Genomic DNA, 22,491 nt, shown 5'->3' on the forward strand with positions numbered 1-22,491 from the left:
CCAATATGTAGTGTAAAACAAGACTGTTTGCACATAGGTTTTTTGGCTCTTTTGGCTACTGGATCTCACTAATGGCAGGGTTACTCTGCAGAGTACCACCTGCTGTTCAAACCTTCTGATTCCAGTGAGCAGCCAATTAGAAGAAAGTTAGCTTTAAGGAACTGTGGGCATAGGGAGGGGTGCTCAAAACATTTTTTTTCCACAAGAGTCTACGGATTACTATGGCAATAAGCATAATAGACCCATTGTGAGGAGCACTTCCAATACTGAATATTTAAATATAACAAAATTCATAGCACTAAAATGTTTGAATCCACAGTACTGCACAAGTCTTGAATCAGTCATCATTTCTTTTCATTACTAGGAAAATGGAAAATAGGTGCAGCTGCATATTGAAACATGCAAACATCCAGAAAAATACAGTATATGAAGCATAAGTTTAAGTTTGTACAGTTTTAATGAGCTTGAAAGTCAACGCTTTGTATCACCACCTTCATTCTTCAACACAGTCTGAACTCTCTGAGGCAACCTGTATTGTAATTTCTTTAAGTAGTCTACAGAAATAGTTCTTGAGGCTTCTTGGAGGACATTCAAAGCTCTTCTTTGGATGTTGGCTGCCTTTTCTTTCCATTATCTGTCAAGATGATCCCAAACTCCTTCAGCAATGTTCAGGTCAGTGCTCTGGGGAGGTCAGTCTATGGCTGAATGTCATAGACTGACCTTGTGTGTTTTTTCTATCCAGGTGTGATTTTAGTCAATTGGCAATGCGTTTATCATTGTCATGCTAAAAAATAAAGCTAAACAGACACTTTCCAGATGGTATTACATCCCAGGTTAATCTGAAAGTGCATTTCTTGCATTAATAATTCCATCAGTTTAGATGGAATTAAACACAGCTGGATACAATGCAGCTCCAAACCATCATAGAGCCTCCACCATGTTTTACAGATAGCTGTGGACATGCTGGACTGAAAATTCCAGCATCTTTAGATAAAGTCTGAAAGATGTTTAGAGGGCCTGTAGAACTACTTGAAAATGACAACAAAGTCTGGCTCAATACAGAGAAATGAGGTATGACTCAAAATTTTTTGCACAGTACTGTGTGTGAATTAGAGTTCCACACAGTTAAAGTCATTGAAATGAAATTAGACATTACATGTTTCTGTCTTGGTGTTTTTTCTGTGCTTTCACAGCATTGAACTCTTGATGTAGGTAGCACCATAATTTCATTGAAATATTATTAATTAATAAATAAAATATTGAAAGGCAGCTTAGGTCAAAATGCTGACTGCATCAGTATGCGGGGATATACAAATCCTTGTGTTGCATTGCAGAATTGGACTTTCTATTTTTAGAGAGGCTGCAGCTGGTGCCGTGTCATTATCATATTTTGACAACATCACTTTCATTGACACTCGCTGGGCCTTTGGATAAGAAAGTGCTCTATTTGTCATTCTTCTATCATGATTCCTGTGTGAAAAGATTTTATTCATGGGATTCTGCTCTCCTGCTGGGCTAAATGGTGACTTGTAATGGGGCAGACATGCTCCGCAGGAAGTGCCAAGTTTTGTGAAGTTATGTTCCATAGAAAATTGTTCAACTCAGAGTCAACGAATACAAATAGAAATATAATATTTATATATTTATTTTGGTATTTGATAGAATGCCCAGCATGATGGTTCCTGCTGTCAGCTAGATAGGCTCAGCCCATTGGCCTGAACAAAAGCTACAGTATGATGGCGAAAATGTGACTGTTGTGAGCAGGAGATGGATTAAGAAGTTTGTATTGCCTTTTTTTTAGTACAAGCTATTAAGTTTTCTGTTTTCATCTTGGTGCATACTATACATGACTCCTATCTATTTCTGGAGATTAATATTTAAAAATAATCATATTCTTTCTGTTTTTACTGAAAAATATCTCTGTATTTTAGGTTTGGGTAATTGTCTTGCTTTAAAAAAATGAAAATAATCAAATCCTCTTATGATAGGGCTGGTTGATGAATTGATATATGAACAATATATTTAGTAAAAAACATGAGCATATTTTTTTTCATCTGCACTAATAAATAAATCCATTACAGATTTTGAGCCCTAACACTTAGGTCATTCTTGTAAAAGTTTTTCTTTTTTTCCAGTTCACTTCAGTTCTTGTGAGCAGCTCCTCATATCTTGACACTTAGAAGTATTGTACTGACATTGTAGTGCACAACCATCTGGTCTAAGTTGTGACCTTGATTTATCTACACAAAGTTTGCCAGTCTTTGTGAGATCTACTGGGACTGTATGGAGCAGCAAATCAAAGCAATGAGCAGCTCAAACAGGCTGAAAGCTGCACGAGTAAAAGCTTCAGTGCTGATTCACAGTAAGTCCTTCAGTGCTACGTTACAGAAAGTCGTTTTATTCAAGAAAGTATATTAAGCAGTAGATATTGAAGATGATAGTTTAATTTAGCAGTAATTTAAATGTTGCTGAAAAATTGCTTAATCTACAAAAGGATTCCACAATGATTATTAGGATTATTTTGTAAATCTTTGTTAATCACCACAGTAGATTCAAAATCAAGCATTTAAGAGATGATTGAAGTGCAGACTTTAATCTTTAAATCAATGGATTTTTACAAAAGTATCGCATGAACTGTTTAAGAATAGCTGTAATTCAAGGAAGCACTCTTATAACACTCCAATTGAGAGGTCCCTGATATGATGCAAAAGCATCATATCAGGGACCTCTCAGTGCACATGAAAAAATGTTCTGTGGCATCAGTCATTCATGTGCAAAAAATAAATAAATTTGGATTTATTGACGTTTTTTGCACCTTGCAGTGTCCAGCAATATGGGTTTTGCAAATACCAAACAATCCAAACACTTTCAAATCCACATCAAATCACATTCACACTTGCACCTATGGGTATGTAATGGGATTTTTTTAACATCATTATTTTTGCCAACCTTTTTAGATCAACTTTGACTTAATTATTAGTTTATTTTTAAATCTTTTAAAGCTTACGCTATCTGTCAGCAGAAGATTCTAGACTGAGCATCGTCCACACTTTTGATTTGTTGCAAAAACAAGCCTGTGACCTTTCACAGGGGGTGGTGGAGATGCTGGAACTTGTTATCGCCTTTGGTAAAAAGGCAAATGCCTCAGAGAAAATGCCTCAGCCTTCCTACTTTAACAGACCGGGCTTTACCCCCAGAATCGACAAAATCGACAGTGTGCCTTATAATCCGATGCACCTTATAGTCCAAAAAACACGGTAATTTTATTTATGTTATTGAAAGCACTGCTGTTTATCAACTAATAGAAAAATTATTTATAATTTCAAACTCGTTGCTTTTACTTAATCAAAATAACGAAACTGATTATTTTGAGGTTCAAACCAAAATATTGTTTAGGAATCATGACTTGCATCTTAAATATACTTTACTGAGGATTGTTCGCAATTTTCAAGCAACAAAAATAACTTTTGCCTACAGCTTGTGGGATTTTTGACTGAGGATCCAGTATTGAATGATCAAAAATTCAACACTGCAGGTTGCCTATTGGTACCTTTGCTCCTGCTGTTGCTGCAGCCATTGAAGCTTAGTAACGTGTGAAATTGTTTGGTAAGAAACATCTGTCACATTTTATAGTCGACAGAACAGGGCACCATCACAAGCTGTAACAGCATCACAATTTCAGAATGCCACATATATTATTTATCCTAGCTGTCAATCTCTTGTTAATCTCAATCAGTGTATTTTCAAAACCATGCATCCTGTTCAGGGTCACAGGAAGTTGCCAAAATGAAGCCTTGGAGTGTAACAGAGAGATTTCACAAATAAATATACCCACCCCCACTGATAATATAGACACTATTTCACTTTACCTGAATTTCTTATCAGCCAAAAACAGGGAGAATTGTAAAAATAATATATACATTTTTTTTTTTAAATGATGTTTGTGTTGCATTTGCACTGTCTGGTTTATCGAATTTTACTAATAAATTACAACATGAATGTTATCTATTGTTAGTTGCCAGTAAGACTGCTTTCTTAAAACAAACAAGTCTGTTGGACTCCTAAATCCAATAGAATGTCTACATTTACTTCACTAAAAAAATTAATTTCTAACATGGCGCCACTTAAATTTCACAGTTTTACATTTCTGCCATTAATTTTGTAGCAATGTTCATTTTGTCTTTATTAGAGCACTTGTCAATTGGGTTATTGTTCCCTGGTGCAGATTAAATGCCAGTTCTATATCTTTTGGCTCTGACATTTCATGCTCATTATGGGATGAAAGATTTTCAATTAGCTTGAAGTCTAACCACAAAAAACGGTATTGACTCGTCTCTCGGTGTTAAATTGTCAGGAAGGTTATTTCATGTTCTACACATGCAGACAAATTACTGTAATATGTAATCCCATGTAGATCACAACTATGCTATTACTTAGAAATAAGAAGCTTTGGTTTGAATGAACTCAGATCACCTTCTGCTATCACATACTGTTGCGGACTTCAAGCTGCGATATTCATCTTGATTCTTGTGGCATCTATTCAGACCAGCTTTATGTTCAAGATACTGGGGAGGTGAGAACTAATCCAACCAAAGAGGGAGAAATCCTTTACACCTGGAGGCTGTGCCCTTGATAGTGACAATTTTCCTCACAACACTGCAGGAAATAACACCCTCTGATTAAATAAATTCAAACTCGTGACAGAAATTGAGAGAGAGAGAGAGAGAGAGAGAGAGAGAGAGAGAGAGAGAGGAAAAAAAGGCCAGTTCACAGCCTTACCTCCATTTATCTACAATATGAGTGTGAGGCTGAGAGTGACTGTTATGGCATCGCCAGAAGCAAACTAAAACAGATGTGTGTACGAAGAGCAGCCGCACTGCTCCTCGGAAATGTGAAATGTTTAGAAAGCGCTACTTTTGTACCGCACTTTCACAGGAGGAGAGAGAAAAAATAACTGGTTCAACTTCCTCGCTTTTGGATGTTTTCTTTGATGTTATGTTCGAAAACAATTATTTGCTGTTAAGGCTAGAGTATTAAAAAAGTGACAGGAAAAATTGCCCTCCACAATCATATTTTTCCTTTATATTTCTGTTCATGAGACAGAGGAATGCAGATGCATCCCAGTGAGGAGATCTTGAAAGTTTTCTCTCCTTTACACAAATAGCATTGAACGTGTGCTTGCTGTGTTTGCCTCTAAGCAAGAGATTAATTAGACAAGTAACTAAAATCTGACCAAGAGACTTAATTTAGAGGCTAGAGCTTCTCACAAGCTCCGCTAATATCCGATTTAAATATGTTGATATCATGTTGTCATTTCACATTAATTTGGAAAGATGCTGTTCTTAGAACTTCACTTGACAGAACATGAACAATAGCATTCATATGAATCAATCAGCCATGCTTCTACTGTGAATACAACATAATATTTTTCATGTAGGAACTAAATGGATAGTTATGGTTTTAATAAATATCGTTTTTAATGCCATGCTGCGATATCTATTTCTTCTTTAATGTTACGCTGAATAAATCAAATCAAAATAAATCATTCAGTAGATTAAATGGACTCTGCTGCTGAGTAGCCAGTCTCTAATCCGTTTGTTCCCACTGGAGAACAAATCCTTGCTGATTTCTCACAATTCCACCCCTACAGACAAGACTTGCTCACTGCATCCAATATGGGAAAAAAGATGCCAGCTACTGTATCCACACAAAACCTTATTGTTATGATAAATGTAATGAAAAAACAGTTTATTTTGTCAAATAATTTGTAGTTGCTTTCTATACACCATTTATCATAATAAACACGCCTTTTTCAAAAGCAGTCTGCGAGCAATTTGATGAGATTAAAGGTAGGATTAGATTTTAATTACACGAATTAGCTGAAGCATGGAGCGACTGAGGAACAGCTGTCAGGCTGTTCACCACAATCAAAGGCTGCACTGAATACAGTCAGGATGCACGTAGGATGCATAGATCATGCTGCTTTTTAGATAGATTGCCTATTTAGCATTGCTTTGACAGCGTTTATTTGTCTTTGTGCATTTTTTAACTCTTCAAATATTCTTTCTGTTGAATAATGCTTTGATGTTTTTAACTATTTTTTAATCAGGCTGTCTGCACAAATTGATGTCTCCTACTTCTCAGATGTTTTAAATATCAGTCACACAATCGCATGCCCTGGAGATAAATATTGTGCTCTGTGATTTAGATCATGCAATATGTGCCATTATCACATTGTATTATACCTGTGATGGAACCTAGTCTCCCGCATATTGAGATGCTTACAGCGACTTGCCACTGGACTAAAGTCAGTCCAACGTGAACTGGTTATCAGTGCCAGGTTTTTGTTTTTCGTTCTGTATTTTTTTCTTTCCCTAATATAGTTGCCTCGATGTTTACTGGCTTCTGTTGCTCGCTCACTTTCCCTCTTGAGAGAGAAATGTCTCCACATTGGAAGTGATCTCTATCGATTCTATCTGCTCATTTCTTTTTAATTAGGTGATTTGTTTCACTTGGTAACTGTATCCAGCTACAAACTGTTTATTGAAATTCAAGACAGCAACAAACCCTTTCTTTTTGTTTTAAAAAAAAAATCATCATGAATAAAATATTGACAGAAAAGGGAAAATAAAATCTGTACTCACTGAGAGTGGACAGCCCATGGCTGAAACTCAGACCACACAAAAAGTTTCTACACACAAGGACACTGAAAAGATTAGAATTTTATGGTCTAACCAGCAGAAATTCGAAACACTGATAGAAATCACACGCTTCCATTTCACTAAAATTAAGCTATTCTATTTTAGATCAACTGGGTGATGCAAGTTGGCAGCCAAACCGAATGGGTCAAACACAAATCCGACCCGGTTTGGTGACCTCGCCCTAGAATTTGCCCATTGAAAGCATTTTAGACATGGTCACCTTTAGTGATTCGATATTTCTGTTACTCATTGGAATTTAATTTAATGGTATTACTTTTTTAAAAATAGATTGAAGCAACTCTTCATCTCATGTGACAAAGGAAAAGAAAACTGAGCGTTTGAGTGGGCGAGCTGCACTGAAAAAGCTAAAACTCATCTCGAGTAATGAAAATTGTCTATGTGTGGATGCACTATTGCAAATGGAACTCTGTGAATGGTCGTGACAGCCAAGAAATAACCTGTGACTGCAATCTCCCAAGAAATAATATCTTAATATTAGGAGTCTTTACTTGAGGAAAAGTATTTCCACTTATGCCACACTTGAACGGTTCCATCCATGCAAAAGTGTATGTAAAGAAAAATGAATGTTTTAATATATTGTTAAATCATAACTGCTTATCAACTCAAAGACTGGAAACAAAGCAAACAGCTACGCTTTTCCTGGAACTTTACAGAACATGTGATTAAAAGCATTTAAATAAATGGTCAGGTTATTTTTGCGTGATAATAATCGTTGCAGACTTAGAGTATTCTGCATTTTTCAAATGGAAAAAAAAAATTCATATAGCTCTGGGCTTTTATTAACCTTTTGCCAAAGGGTTCTAAGACAAGCCACAACGATTAGACAGAGCAGACAGCCATTATACATCCATTTAACTCCACAGGTGTAGGTAAATGGCTTTCAGGCACAGCAGTTCTATATCACTGCTGTTCAGGGATGGAAATTAAGACCACACAGGACGAAGGAAAAACAGCACCAGAGCATGCCACTCATCTGACACACTGATAATAATTTTATTTTTTTACAAATTGGGCCTTGTGAAAAGTGAAGACATTGATAGCCTGTTATATATGAGATCTCTACATATTCAATTAAACTTCAGCTCTCCGGGATCTGAAATGTCAGCTAAATATAAATACCCGTGGCTGAGTTTCACATTCTGATTTTCAATCACCAGTAGCACTGATTGCACAGTCAGATGTGTTATTAGGCACACATCATATTAAAGGTAGTTTTCTGTCTCCTTTTTTCTTGGAGGTCATCGAATAAGTTCTTGGGGTTAGCGCAGAGATTTACAAAAAAAGCAAACTTATTGATTTCTGCTTTTTACTATTAAAAACAAATAGTGTTAAAGGTTTTCATTTCAGGAATAACAATGTAACCGAGCATATAAAGTACATAAAAATGGCTTATTTGAGTACCACTGCCAACTTATCACTGTAAAAGGTGATTAAAAAATTAAACATAATTAATTATAGAACAGTTGCCTTGAAAGAGTTTAACAAATAAACCTTTATGACTGTTTCCTCTAAAATTGCATGTTTCCAGATTAAATCTAAATAATTATTTATATTTGCCAGCTAAACAGAAATAGCTTTGTTTTCCTATTTAAAGTTGCTAAAGATAGATTTTTATTTTAGCTTACCAGAAATTGCAGTTATCTTTAATATTAATCTAAAATGACATTTGTGAATTTTAGTGTCTGTGTGTATAAAATGTAGAAACCTAGCTGTGAGAAAACCTTTAAAACTAAGAGCTGAAGACACTATATTACATAATAACTTCCTTACACAGGACTTTCTTCTGACCGAGTACTGACAGCCTGTACCACCCTTGTGTGTCATTTGCCTGCAGAAGTCAAATAATGTAGAACATACTGTGCTTTTCTTAAGGCAGCACCGGGTGAACATTTGGAGGTTTGTGTGCACTGGCATCTGTAGGGACATTAATTTACATTCTGTTTTATAGTTATTTGCTTGTCTAATCACTCACAGTTACATGAAGATGTGGTTGAGTGGATCTAATTACATATTCTCTTCCCACCTGTGTAATTAGAAACCTGCAGAAAGACAGGAATATTGTCTGAGCTGCATGGCCTGTCCAGATCACATCTGAGCATTGTGATGCACCCTGCAACATGAGGCTACAAAGTGAGAACAGGAAAGGCTGGCTTCAACATAATTGTGGGCAAAATACTAGAAACAGTCCAGTCAGCAAACCATACACAAAATTTCATGATATCTCCAGCCCCATTAGTAACACGATCTGATTGTGAATAGCTCGTTATCGGATTGTGTCTCTTAGTTTGATTAGCCATGCAGTACATTGTCAATGTTGCTCTTGGGTTTTGCATCTTATGTCTTGCCTACTGTTTTAGATTGCTGCCATCATCACTGAACATGAATTATGCTAAATGATTCAGGCTTTGTTTTTGTACAAGACAGAGCTATTTGACTGACTCTCTGTTAGCGTTTAGATCAAAAGACCACTGGGGCTAACACTGAAATGCTAACATATGTCACAATGACATGGCAAAAATGCTGCGGATTAGAAGGCAGTTCTCTGTGTTGCCTGCTAACTGCTTTTCTATAGCGGTTAAAAGGCAAATTTTTGTAATCACCAAATAAACAAACAAGGTTCAGATAAAGAATTTCACTTTTTTTTAGTTATAGTGCATAAAAAACACCAATAAATCATTAAACTAAATCCTTAGAGGAGTGAAAAAAACTGTACAAAATCAATTAAAAGGGTACAAAACCATTTGCTTTTTGTTCCTCATGTATCAATCTCAATATGTGAAGTTCATGCATGTATCTGTTTCCCGCTGTAGTTACTGTTTCTCGCTTACATCTCCCCACTTGTGTCATCATCTTGATTGTCTTCAGCTGTGTCTCGTTAGCATCCTGCTTCCGATTCTTGATTACCCTGTTGGGCATAAAAAGTACTGCGTTACCTTTGGTCTCTGTCTCAGTGACTGTAATTCTGTCCTGTCTTTCATCATGTGACTTGTGGTTTTAATTTTGTGTCGCCTTTTTTTGGATATTGTTTTGTTTTGTGTGTACTTTTTGCACTCAGCCTCATAAAAAGGCTTCCTTCCCGTGAATCCTGCCTGTCTCCTGCATCGAAATTTTACATCCTCTACATTTTACTCCAAATTGTGTGCATAGATTTGTCAATCTCCTAAGGACGCTAAGGAAAAAGTCAGGATATTGTTAATCTTGACTGTCTTATCTAATCTTGCACTAGATGTGTACAAGATTGTTTTTGGGGGGGGTTTTGCCTCATGTTAGCAGCAGAGGAAATGATCTCTAGTAAAAGATTTTTTTATTTAGGGTTAAGATTTAGGCCCCAGCTTTTCTAAATATTGCCTTGTGTGCCTTTATAGTCTTTATCAAATGATTAATGAACCAAAACGTCTAAAAGTTGGTAGACTACTCTTTTGGGAAAAGAGGGGTCAGTTTTTGTTTTTTTTAAGTAGCCCGTTAAAGACATTTTTAACATTTGATATAAAAAGCAAACAAACAAACAAAATAAAATAAATCATAATACTTGATACATTTTTTTTCTTTATGGCTATTAAACCCTGGGCTGTGCACATATGTCTATGTTCAAGGACTCCTTTTCTTGATCATGACTATGTGTCCAAGGGACAATATGCCTCTTTTTTTTTTTCTTCCTTTCCATTTTTATACTGTTTCATAGCACTATTAGTTGGTTGACTGAACCACAGATGAGGTATGCTTTACAGAATCCAAATCACACTAGAGCCATTTTTCATCCTGTGGAACTCTTCACAGGCAAAGAGCCATAGATGGGCTTGTTCACTTTCCTTATTTGTCCTTGTCTGCTGGAGGTTGCTGCTGGCTGACATAGCCTGAATTTAAGTGGACATCAATCTCGATAAAGAGGCAGAGGCAAGAGTAAGGCGGGGCAAATAAGCATGTTTCATATCACAAACTGAAATATTAACCTCCAATTTGAATTAAAAATAATTGCCTCGTGCTGTGGTTTCGAGGCATGGTGTCTTTTAGATTTCTGTGTCTCTATCCAGTAAGTCACAGCTGTAAAAACCCCTGCTCAGAATAGGACAAGATATGTCTATTTGCATGGCTGTGTCGTGTTGATAACAAGATTTCCTCTGGCTGGCCAGTAGCCTATCTCAGTGGCGCAAAAGTGATGCAGGGAAAATTTGGCTCAGAGTGGCAGCTGTGCCACAGTGGACTGGACTTCCTGCACTCCTCATAAATGAGAGTCATTAATTCTCCATGTAGGCAGAGTTTTTCACATGTAGCGCAGGAGCCCATCTCTCTATAGGACACAGCTATAGTCCTAGCCTCACTCAACCCAGAACCACATCTTATTCTCCGGCTTTCTTCTTTCCCTGCCTCCCCCCGTGACACTCTCTGCTTTCCCTCAGCTGTGTATAAAGACAAAGTTCCCGGGCTAGCTCTCTGTTTGTTGAGCCCATCTGATAAGTTGCAGATAAGTCACCACTGCTGGGAAAGATTGCCATCGTTTTTGATCCTGGAGGCACTCTTCTTTTCTCCTGTGATGAAATACAAGTTGCTCCCAGTTGGCGCTGCTGACCTAAATTTTCAGTATTTGCAACTGAGAGCTTTTAAGCTTGAATTTAGATATACTTTTACCTGTGTTTGTTTTTGTGAGCAGACATACCTGGGGCAGTTGAATGAATTTGCATTATAATCACATTAAATAACAAACAATATGGAAATGCTACGTTCAGATTTTTTTTTTTAAGGAATATAAGGACACAAAAAGAAAGCAGTCAAACTAAACTGCAGTACGCTGTTAAAAAATACTTTTCTAAAAATGATTGCCATGGCTGCTAATAGACAAACAGCAAAAATATTTTTTCTTTGGCCATTGCAGGTGTTTTTTTTTACACTTAGACCATATGGTTACACAGTTGTGCACTTGAAGTGCTGCTGTAGAAAACCATTTGGCACTGATGTAATCTGTATATTAAGATCTCAGCAAGAATCACAGGCCATTTGCAATTCACAGTGTAAACAAACAGAGGGGCTCTTCAAAGGCTCTGACTTTGACATAATTGGAAAGGAAATGGAAGCAGAGCTGAGCTAATGTTTCTCAGCTTTTTTCCCCTGCCATTAGTGATCTAAGGTCCCAGAAGAATGAAAAGCTGGACAGGTCTGCTATCAAAGCACTAAAGTGTAATTTAGATATTCTTCTTTTCATTTGTTTGTTTTGTGTGTGTCCGGGGGGGGGGGGGGGGGGGTGTATGTACAATATTTGCACTACAGTATGTTTTCTCATGTCTGCAGCTGGCTTTTTGTGTAAGGTCAATTATTTTTTTTAATGTTTTCTTTTCAGTCGCCATTTTTGGTCTGTTCCCCATGGAATGTTATCTATTCCTTCACAGTTTGGGAATACATTATTTTATTTTCCTATGATGGGTGGGGCGGTTGGAGTAGCAAGCCAAAAGAAATACATAATTTATTCTTCAAAAACCAACAAGCTACTTTTGGAATTTTGATACAGATAAAATAAACTGTTAAGGGAGTCATGGAGCATGTACAGTGAGACATCATTGTTTCTGAAGTCTCCAAATGACAGGATTATTATATTTAGGTACAAAGTAATTGTGGAGTACTTATCCACAAACCAGCCTTCTGGTTTGTGGATGGAGATGCATGTTCTGTACTGTCTGCAGAAATGGGCCTTTAGCTATGAATGAGTGGTTTGGTGATGTCCAGTTACCTGTGGCACGGCAGTCAAACTCAGAGCTGCCACCGTACAGACTCTAGCACATCGATATAAATCAACATTAGCAGTGTTTCAGTTTACTCAGTGAGCCTTTAAAGGGCAACAGCAGTTTGCCTAATTAGTCTGAGGTACTGTGCAATGTGAACCATACAGAGTTGTACATATTAGATCATGTGAATGCAACATCCTTTTGAAAAGCTTGCAAATATGTTCATTAAAAACGATGAAAACAAGTGCAGATGATATGTTAAGTGTATCATGTTCAACAAGGCCCTCTGGCTTGTGTCCACACAATATTAATGAGCCATTGACCTTTTTCACAGCATATGTAAATAAGTGCTTGGCTTTCAAAAGTTCTATTAAATCAATTACTCATCAGCACTATTCACTACATGGAGCCTAACAGCATTTTGTAGACTTGATTGAGTTGACATAAAAATTGAATTTGCCTCAAGAAGCATTCATGCTCCGTAAGTGTGCTTGCAGTCTGAGATGGGAAGGTGGTAAATGACAATACTGTGCAGCAATCAGAAAAGAAGATGTAGTAGTTTGCAAATTGTAAACCGTTTGTGTCCTTTTTGTAAAAAGCTCCATGACAATATAGCAAATATTGTCATGTTTGTTTATGTGCTCATCTGCAGAGATGTAAGCCAAAGAGAGGAAACATATCTGCACTTTTAAACCTGAACGGAAGTGTGTGTGTGTGTGTGTGTGTGTGTGTGTGTGTGTGTGTGTGTGTGTGTGTGTGTGTGTGTGTGTGTGTGTGTGTGTGTGTGTGTGTTTTCATAAATAATGAATTAAAAATTCCTAGGGAGGTTGACATATTTTTTCCAGTCAATTAATTGCTTCAATATTAATCAGAGGTAGGCATAGCATTGCACCATTAGTACAATTAGTACCATTTTATTACTTTTTCTGTTGTTTTTCACCTTCTGTGAAAACCAAAAGAGCCCAAAACACAATCAACTGAAAGCAGCTTCAAAATAAAGAGAAAAATATTCAAAAGCATTTTTTAATTTACCAGTTAGATAAAACTATGCACTGCGTTTGGAAACACAAACCCACATAAACAAAATGTGAGCAGTTATAGCTGGCACCTAAATAAAGACCCATTGCAATTGCACACCACTGAATTGAGCAGCACTGCAATGTAAATGAATTCAGGGACATGAGTGGAGACTTTTCTTTGTACTTGATGATTGTGGTTTCTGTTTTCACAATGAATTTCTGGCATTGTGTCAATCATACAGTATTTTTCTTGCAGTGTGTTCTTTACTATTATTGGACTGCTACGTTTACCAAGCATGTAAACAGGCCTTTGTAATTTGAGATGGACCTTGCAGTGCAGTCATTTTTTTTTAATAGTTGCTGTACTGACAGTTATTTTTGTCTGTGAGCACTTTACCAACTGTGTGTTTGCACCTTTGCTCTTCTTCCTCCAACACCACACCTTTTTTTTATATAACAGATGCCATGCTGCTGGTGGCGCAGAGGCTAGAGGGACCTTTCAACATTGAATCTGTCATGGAGCCTATTGATGTCAAGATTTCAGAGGCCATCATGATTATGCAAGATAACAGTGCCCAGGTCTCCTACAGGGTATGTCAATTAGGTACATTTCTCTAAGAACCAAAGTAACACTTCAGACAGGCTGACGAAGTCCAACTTCGTCACAAAATGAGGAATAAGCTTTGCTGGAAGTCATACTGGGCTGTGACTAAGGTGTGGATTACAACACATTCTAATTAAGTCCAAATTTAGGTCTTGTATTTGAATTATATGTTTCAAGTTGGTCAGATAATCTTAGTTCAACTAACAGTAGTTAATGTGTTTCCTGTGTTTTACTGCATTTTTCTTTGCCCACAAAATTGTAGACAGAAAGGAGGAAGAATATTTTTCTGCCTACACTGAATTAGATGCCCGTTCCAATTCAAAACTAAATGCTCAGTTGCCTTTCCCATGCACCAGATGCCGTTTTGTTTATGGCTTAAGTATATGTGGTGTTTTACCAGAAGCCCGTAAAAATTTAACTCAACAAACTTAAATAGCACTGGTCACAGCTCCTAGTCGGATCACCTATCAACATGGTTGCCTCAACTTGACGTAAAGCACTGTCACACCGGTAGTCAGGGGTGAATCATTCACAAGACCTTATCCAAACAGTGTATTTTACCTATTTTCTGCATCCCAAGTAATTTAAACTGTTGACAGTTGGGTACCCATGTTCTTGTAATTGTAGGTTTTTCAAGGCTGTGGTCAGCCAAAACCCGCAGGAATCACTAGGTCTGCTCGTGGTGTTTCGGATGTGTTCAACGCCCGCTTCAGGCCCTACAGCCCAGAGGAGAGGCCTACCACTGCAACTGGCACAAGCCTAGACAGACTGGTAAGAAGACAAAAGCCAATGCTTTCTGTTTTCAGACAAGACACTGCTTCAGTGTAAACATCATTTATCTTTTTGACTTGACACTGTTGATTAAAGCTGGTGATTTGCCATGGTAAGCCCCCGGAGCCGGAAATTAATTCTTTGTACTTGTCCTCCATTCAGACCTTTCTATCGATTTGTGTTTGTTAACGAATCAACAGCTTTACCCAAAGACGGCATGGGAAGGTGTGATGTACTGCATTCACTGCCCTTCTCATCCCCGTGCACTTGGCAAACAGAGAAGGGGAAGAAGGGAGATGGATAGATTTTTGTGAGGCTGACCATATCAATTCCTTCTTGAAGGCGCACCTTTATTTTCTGTCAGATAATCTGTATGTTTGTTCAATAGGATCTTGATACATGAATTTCCATCTCAAAGAACCTTGAGACCTAAAATGCTGCATCGGGGTAAAGGTTAACATGGGGGTGGCAGTCCAATTTGGCTGAGAGACAGCTCTGATTGTGTATTACTCCTGCAGCATTACTTCCTTTTACCCTTCCTCTCTTATACCTGGCCTTTCGCATTGAATCTTTTCAAAATGTTTCCGCTATGCTTGTAATATTTAACCTTGAAAAGGAGAAAATTATTCAGTCTGTTTTGGTGAATGGCAGCCTCATTTCTCATAGTTTTTAAAACCTGCCAAATCGAATGTCTTAGTTCTCTGTGTGAGGTTAATAATAGGTTATTTAGTTAATGGGTACATAATTTGAAAAGCAGCCTTTTTTTGCCATCTGGCTCTTGAAATCCCACAACAACAAATGAGCTATTTGTTTTATTCAGTCCTAATTATGTTTTTGCACTTCATCTAATTCATTCTCGATGCATTTTTGATGTCTTATATACAGCAGTTGGCTTTTAAGCGTTATATGTCCGTCAGTGATTTCTCCCACCTACGCTGAATTAATTAAGACTTTCTGTTTCCCTGCCTTTATGCTGCAAACCAGAGGATTGTTTGGAATGCGATGCAACACAGTGTAAGGTTCAACATTTTATACTTATGTTTTTGCTGGGACCGTTATCTTGCACTGTTTTATGCATTAACTGCAAGGAGAAATTGTGTTTTTTTTTTTATTGTGTGGATGGGGATGCACACACACTCCTCTAATGCTGTATTCAAAGCATTAGAGATTTCTAGCAAGCAAGCATTGGGACTTGTAAATCCCAGTGGTATGCAGCACTTGGTGTGCTAAGTGTCATACTCTCATTTTCATCTCCCAAGGGATTCAATGTCAAATACTCTCATTAAAATGTTTCCTGTGATTTATAAGGTGCTCTAATGCAAAACTCTTCGAAGCTTGATAATGTGGTATATCGTGGCATCAGAAGTGTCAGCTGTTAAGCACAGCGTTTTACAGTTGAGTGGCTAACACCGCAGGGATTGTTGAACACATGCCACGGTGTTCTCAGCTAGTCAAGATGCCTCTCCGAGATCCAACACAAACGTTCATCAACCGCCGCATCTATTCGAGACACATCCTAGTCCAAAACTCTCATTTCTGTAGCTAATAGAGTCAACTCCACAAGGATCCCAACCAGTCAGCAAATGACCTGCTCCGTCACAGCTGACAGAAGGGAGAGCTGTGAAGTCTTGGTGGGGGAGTGTTACGAGCAGCAGCAGCTATAATGGTACAGTGATACGGGGGCACCAGACTGCTCCCGAATAACTAGGCAATAAGCCTCCTTAGAGCTTCTCGCAAAATGGAGCTCAGTGGCAAGGGCTTATTTTTTGACATACTATTACTAAACCAGTTTACATGAGCAGAAAATTCTATTATCAACATGCCTGAGGAATCCATGCTGATCTGGCCACAGAATGCTGCAAATTGTGGGTTTTCTATAATAGGCTGTACCATGTGATGTTTGGCTTATGAAAAATAAAGAAAGATTCTTGACTTATCTTTTAGTTTTGTCCAACTCATGTCCACTGTTCCAGTTCAAAATCAAAACTATACTTGCCACAGATATGTGTGGCTGGGTGAGGTGGGGGCGCTACCTCACGAGTTAGAGTAGCTCATCGGGAACTTGGTGGTTCGATCTCTCGTTGCTCCAGTCTGCCAACTGAACTCGCAATGCACTCACTGGAGTATGAATGTGTATGACTGTTAGATAGAAAGAACATAAGTCTAGAAAATAGTGCTTGTGGGTGAATAAGATATGTTGTATAAAGCGTTGTATTAAGTTTAACATTTGCATAATTCAACCAATTTGATGGGCATATCCTGTCCTTTTAGCTTTATTTTAGATCTCCACTAATTCCCAGTTGGGAATAGCTGTCTCTTTACCACATAGCTGCTTCAGTCAGTTGTTTAAGGAGACTTTGTCTGCCTCGTGCTTGATGCTGACCAGACAGACAATGTTTTCACTAAAAACACTAAAAATTCATCTATAAAGGCGTGGGCTATAACCCAAGTAATTCAAGATCATTCTTTTTAACTTGTGTTGGTCTGCTTTCCATTTTAAAATAGATGAGGAATTTCGAGTTATGTCTGGAATGCGATGCTTCTTGAGACTGAGAATTATGTCTTCATTTGGTATATACTCAAGAACATCATATCAGTATACTCCTTTTTCCATGTTTTGTCATCACTGTAGTACTCCTAATCTGGTTTTAGACATCCAGGTTCCAAAATGATCCAAAGAAATGTATTTTAATCTGCCCAACCTAGAATGTGATGCCATTATTCATCAGGCTTATTTCATCTTGCAGTTTTTTGTTCTTCCTGGGGTATTGTTTGTTCTTGGACACCAGACATATATATTGAGCGGTCAGCTGTGCAGTCTGATCTCATAAAATATGAGATTCCTAAAATGTCATTTTAGGAATTATCACTGCAATATGATTTTTCCTTTTGTGTCTTTTCACAGCAGAAGTGACATCTAAACTTTCAGTTTTTTCATGTGTCATTTCATCTCACAAAATAAAATGCAAAAACCTTAAAATGCACAGACATGAAGTCAGGAGCTATTTATACATAATCCCATTTTAAACTAAAACATTCTCTGGAAAGATCCTTGTGTGAAGTTTTGCTTCAGTTTTTCAATGCTGTGTTGCACAAAAAGCAAGCAAAAGACAGCCACTGCACCTACTGCTGTTAGTAGAATGGCTCTCTTTTGTACCCATATACCCTTATGATCAGAAGCCTATTGATGCTGTTGTGATCTTTCCCATCTTTAGTCTTGTGAATCTGTTTGGTTTTGGCAAAACATTGATAGACAATTTGGAAAACATGAAGCAAGAGAAATGCTGGACAAATAACAAGTGGAAGCAAATTCACATACAGAATCAAAGTGTGTTGATGCAGTTCACTTATTTACAGTACAATGGGGGAAAAATCTATAATAATACCTGGCTGTATATTAAGTATCAGGATCTGATTGAAGTCTAGAACTTTCAGAAACAGAAGGTAAAAGCAGTAAAGTCCTTGCATCTCAAGGAAGGAAAAAATGAGTTGTGATGTCCATGAGCTCTAGACCTTCATTCAAGTATTACTAACAGTCCTTATCTTTAAAATTGTCTTTGTTCAATTACTTTTGAGCATTTAAAAATTTCAGAAGATTTATAAAAAATGTTGCAATAAGGATTAAAGTCTGCTCTTAAATGACATCTTGATTGGTGGATTTGAAATCTACTGAGGAGGTGTGCATAAGCAAAGCTACAAATATTGTGTCATTGTCCAAATACCTTTGGACAATGACACAATATTGACACAATATACTTTTGATACCTGATTTAGTGTGCAGTGGTGTACCTTGGACGAGTGAATGTGTTTTAGATGTCTCATTCATCTGCTGTGAAGTCCTGCATTTTACCTCCAGCTGTCAAACCTCTAACTGTGTAAAACTGGTTGTTAGCATCCAGCCAGTAATCTAATGTTGGCAAGCGAGACCATGTGAAAAAAAATTGTCCTAAAATGCACGAGTGGATCTGTGACAAAGTGTTTGTTTATTTGTACATTTCTACCTCCTGAGAAGTCTGATGATTCTGTCAAAGTTCTGCAGTTGAGGTAACAGCCTATAACCGTAACCGCCTGCAGGTATATGTTACAGTACTCCTGGTTTGTTAGATATGTGTCACTGCTGAGGTTAGGTATAATACATTTATAAATATATGTAAATAGTTAATTCTGAAAACTTGACTGAACACATAGTACAAAAGTTAAACAAAGTCCATTGAACTTAAGTTACCAGGACTTCTTTATAGCCTCTTTTCCACTAATATCTGCTCGATTTGACTCAGCTCGACTCGACTCTACTTGGTATTATTATTTTCCATTACAGTTGAGAATCATTGGTCATTATAGCAACACAGCAAAAAGTCCTGTGACGTCGTTTTTATGTGACACAAATACAACACAGGCGATGGTAAACTAGCTGTTCAGTCTGTGGCTTTTTGTCACTCTCGGGGACCGCAGTGTTGGTTTTTGTGCAGCCATTTTCCTCATCGTCAGGTTTCAGAAAAGGAAAAGGTCTGATTTTTGTGAAGGAGTCGCTCTCATGACTCATCGAGTGATGACTGGCCAGTCAGATACGAAAAAAGTACCTTGTACCAGGCACTGCTACCTAATGGAAAACACTAAAAATCACATCGAGTTGAGTAGGTTCTAGTGCAAATGGATTTATGAAAATCAACTGTCCAGTAGTGTTTATGAAATAATCTCTTACCCTACACTGTATGCTGTAATGCTGCAGTGCTGTACCAAAATACGTTTGTATCACAGTACAACTTTTCCTCACTGAAAGTTTGGTCACAATTCTCTTCACATCAAAGCAAGAAAAGAAAAAGAATACACAAGCACAAATGTCAAACGATAGCAGCCTTCTGTAGCTTGGTAGAGTTGTAAAGCACTTTGGTCTTACTCCAAGATTTTTACAGTATGTGCTGTATATATAAACTGAAACTGCTGCCTTGTTACCTTAGTGCTTAGTGGTGTAAAGGTACAGCTAGCAGCTGTCTCCTGCCATCATTACTGTGGCTGCATTTATGTGTTCATCTCGCAGCAGGGACATGACTGGGTACCCTGTGAGAACACATCTTTGTTGTCCCACACACTGTTCTCGTTTACATTCTTGCACGAGATAATTACCCACGACAGTAACACTGCTCAGCCCAGTGAAAGTTGACAGCAGTTTAAAGTGTCCTTTGATAACAACTTCTTGTTTAGATTCACTGCTAAGTTTGCAAGTCAAAGAATGAGGAAGGGATGGCAGGGAGTGCTTGTGTTCATTTCTTCTGTTGCCTATAGAGGAGCCTGGAGGAGCAGGCCCACCTCCAGCTCAATGAGCCATGACTGTTTAATTGCCTGACATTCTGTCAGAGCACACACCCTCAAAGCTCGGAGAGAAATGGAGATTTTAAAGTCAAAAGAGGGGATAAAGGCACAACACACTGTCAGGCTCAGAGGTGCATTAAAGATAAGAAGTGGAGCTTTTAATTTGACATTTGTAACAAGTTTTTGTGCAGTTCAATTTAGTGTAGTTTTATAGGTCCTTTTTTGTCCCCTTGTGTAATGCATGGTTCGCAATTTATATGTATGGCAATATAGCACAACAGTGAGTGCAGGGCACAAACAAGGCTAGACTGTGGAAAGAGCCATTAGGGAACACTAAAAAATAAAATAAAGCCTTTGATCCATGAGTTTGTGCACATAGTACTGGACCCTCTTTTTGCATAGGTTTCAGAAGATGTTTTGGAAATATTAGAGATTATATTTTTATATTAAAAAAATTAATCCATGCACATAATGACTGATTATTAATAAATGAAATAATTTGGCAAAACAAGTCCTCCCCCTCCTTCCCATCCTGGAATTTGTTGAATTTTAAAAACACAAACATCATTTACTTGGTTTATTTACCACAACTCTGAGATTTGTTTGAGCTGGTTCATTTCACATTAGACAAGGGTATTTTGCCACAAGAATCTTACAAACGGAAAGTAAATCGCAGAGTAACAACAGACAGAAAAAAGGGGGGAACAAAATACCCTGTTCTGAACTTGAGCGCTCCCTATTTTGCATTACAAATGGCACTTGTAAAATCATGCCTCCACCAATATGTTTGTTTCTTCAACATTCCTTAATATTCAAAATCAGCAATTACTTTTTTGTTTTTTCCCCTGCACACAAACAAAATCGCTTGATGAGTGCACACGTCAAATGGAAAAGCTATAATTGTAAATAAATTATAGCTCCTCTTTTTCTTTCCTCTTTTTCCACCGCTGCATAGAGCAAATGTTTTTGAAAGCCAAAGTCAACAATCAACTGCGGCAGGTGACCCGATGACCGAGTGGTTAGGGAACATAGCACTTGGGCAGCAACACCGCAAGCTATGAGCCTGTGGTTCTGCGAAAATATACTTGTCAGAACTCCTGCATAAGTTGTATAATGGTTTCACTGTGATTAGCTGAAATCTCCAAACTAAATTCCCCAAAAGCTTGGTTAAATGTAAAAAGTGTAAAAACAGATTGCAATGATTTGGAAATCTCACAAGCCCATATTATAGAAAACATGTCACATTTAAAAAGGCATTTTGCTTTTTCATGAAAACGGCTAACTCGTGTGTTATCGTTTGAAGTGATGGCTGCAACATATCTAACATAATTGGGATGGAGGTAGCAAAAGGTAGGAAAGCTAAACAGCTGGAGGAGGTCAGTAACATGATTGGTTATAAAAAGAGCATCTCAGAGAAGCAGTTTACCAATCTGCAAAAAAAAAAAAAAAAACAGGCTCCACAAAGTGTCAAACAAATTCAGAATAATGTTCGATAAAATAAAATTGTTGAGACTGACTCCCGGGTAATTATAATGTGCTTTGAGAGGATCATCCTAAACTACTGTTCTGGACAGTCATCGGTCCACCTATGCGGGGAGCTCTGTCTCACCTGCAGCATATTAACGGATGTTGATGATGCTATTCGTTGACTTCAGCTCTGCGTTTAATACAGTAATCACAGATGAACTAGCACTGAAGCTTCACAGCCTGGTTACTATTCACTGTGCTGTTGGATCAAGGACTTTCTCTCCAACAAGCCTCAGGTAGTGAGAATAGAGGACAGTACATCATCCACACTGGCCCTGATTACAGGTGCACAGCAGAGTTGTGCACTCAGCCCAGACCTCTTGGCACTATTGACTACACTGCCACCCACTCTACAAATAACTTTGTGAGTTTTGCAGACAACACCATTGTACTGGGTCTCATATCAGATGATGATGAGGCTCATTACGGAGAGGATGTCCAAACAACCTGGTCCTGAACACCAGCATGACCAGAAGACTCATTGTGGGGTGACTGCAAGGGGTCGACAACACATAACATGCTCCCCTCCTTGTACACGGGGAGGAGGTAGAATAGATAAACAACCTTATGTTCGTGGGCATTCACATCACAGCTTGAATACATGTCACCTGGTAAAGAAGGTCCAGCAAAGGCTGCTTTTCCTCAGGAGCCATAAATGGGATGGGCTCCCCTTGAGCCTGCTGCAAACTTCTGCAGAACCACAGCAGAAAGCATCCTCTGTCTCAGTATGTCAGTATAGTATGGCAGCTGCACGAAACAAGACAGAAAGCACTTGGCTTGGGCAGTGAGAACAGCACAGGGGATTGTGGGAAATCCTCTCACAG

At 38.0% G+C, this 22,491-nt stretch overlaps 1 protein-coding gene across 2 annotated transcripts in view; it reads left to right on the forward strand.

Annotated features, from left to right (window-relative positions):
* LOC146556742 (glypican-6-like) overlaps nucleotides 1-22,491 on the forward strand; it is a 78,159-nt gene that overhangs the window by 35,514 nt on the left and 20,154 nt on the right. Inside the window, exons 5-7 of one of the 2 annotated variants that reach the window (XM_085248917.1) lie at nucleotides 13,916-14,046; nucleotides 14,687-14,830; nucleotides 15,815-15,844. In XM_085248917.1, coding sequence (XP_085105043.1) covers nucleotides 13,916-14,046; nucleotides 14,687-14,830; nucleotides 15,815-15,844 — 305 coding nt within the window. The remainder of the gene's footprint in view (nucleotides 1-13,915; nucleotides 14,047-14,686; nucleotides 14,831-15,814; nucleotides 15,845-22,491) is intronic. The other variant, XM_085248918.1, reaches the window with a different exon arrangement.

Source organism: Mchenga conophoros, linkage group LG16 (assembly GCF_057382185.1).
Source record: "Mchenga conophoros isolate Kocher_MC1m ecotype Shallow Benthic linkage group LG16, M_conophoros_male_GT1.1, whole genome shotgun sequence".
Taxonomy (NCBI): Eukaryota; Metazoa; Chordata; class Actinopteri; order Cichliformes; family Cichlidae; genus Mchenga; species Mchenga conophoros.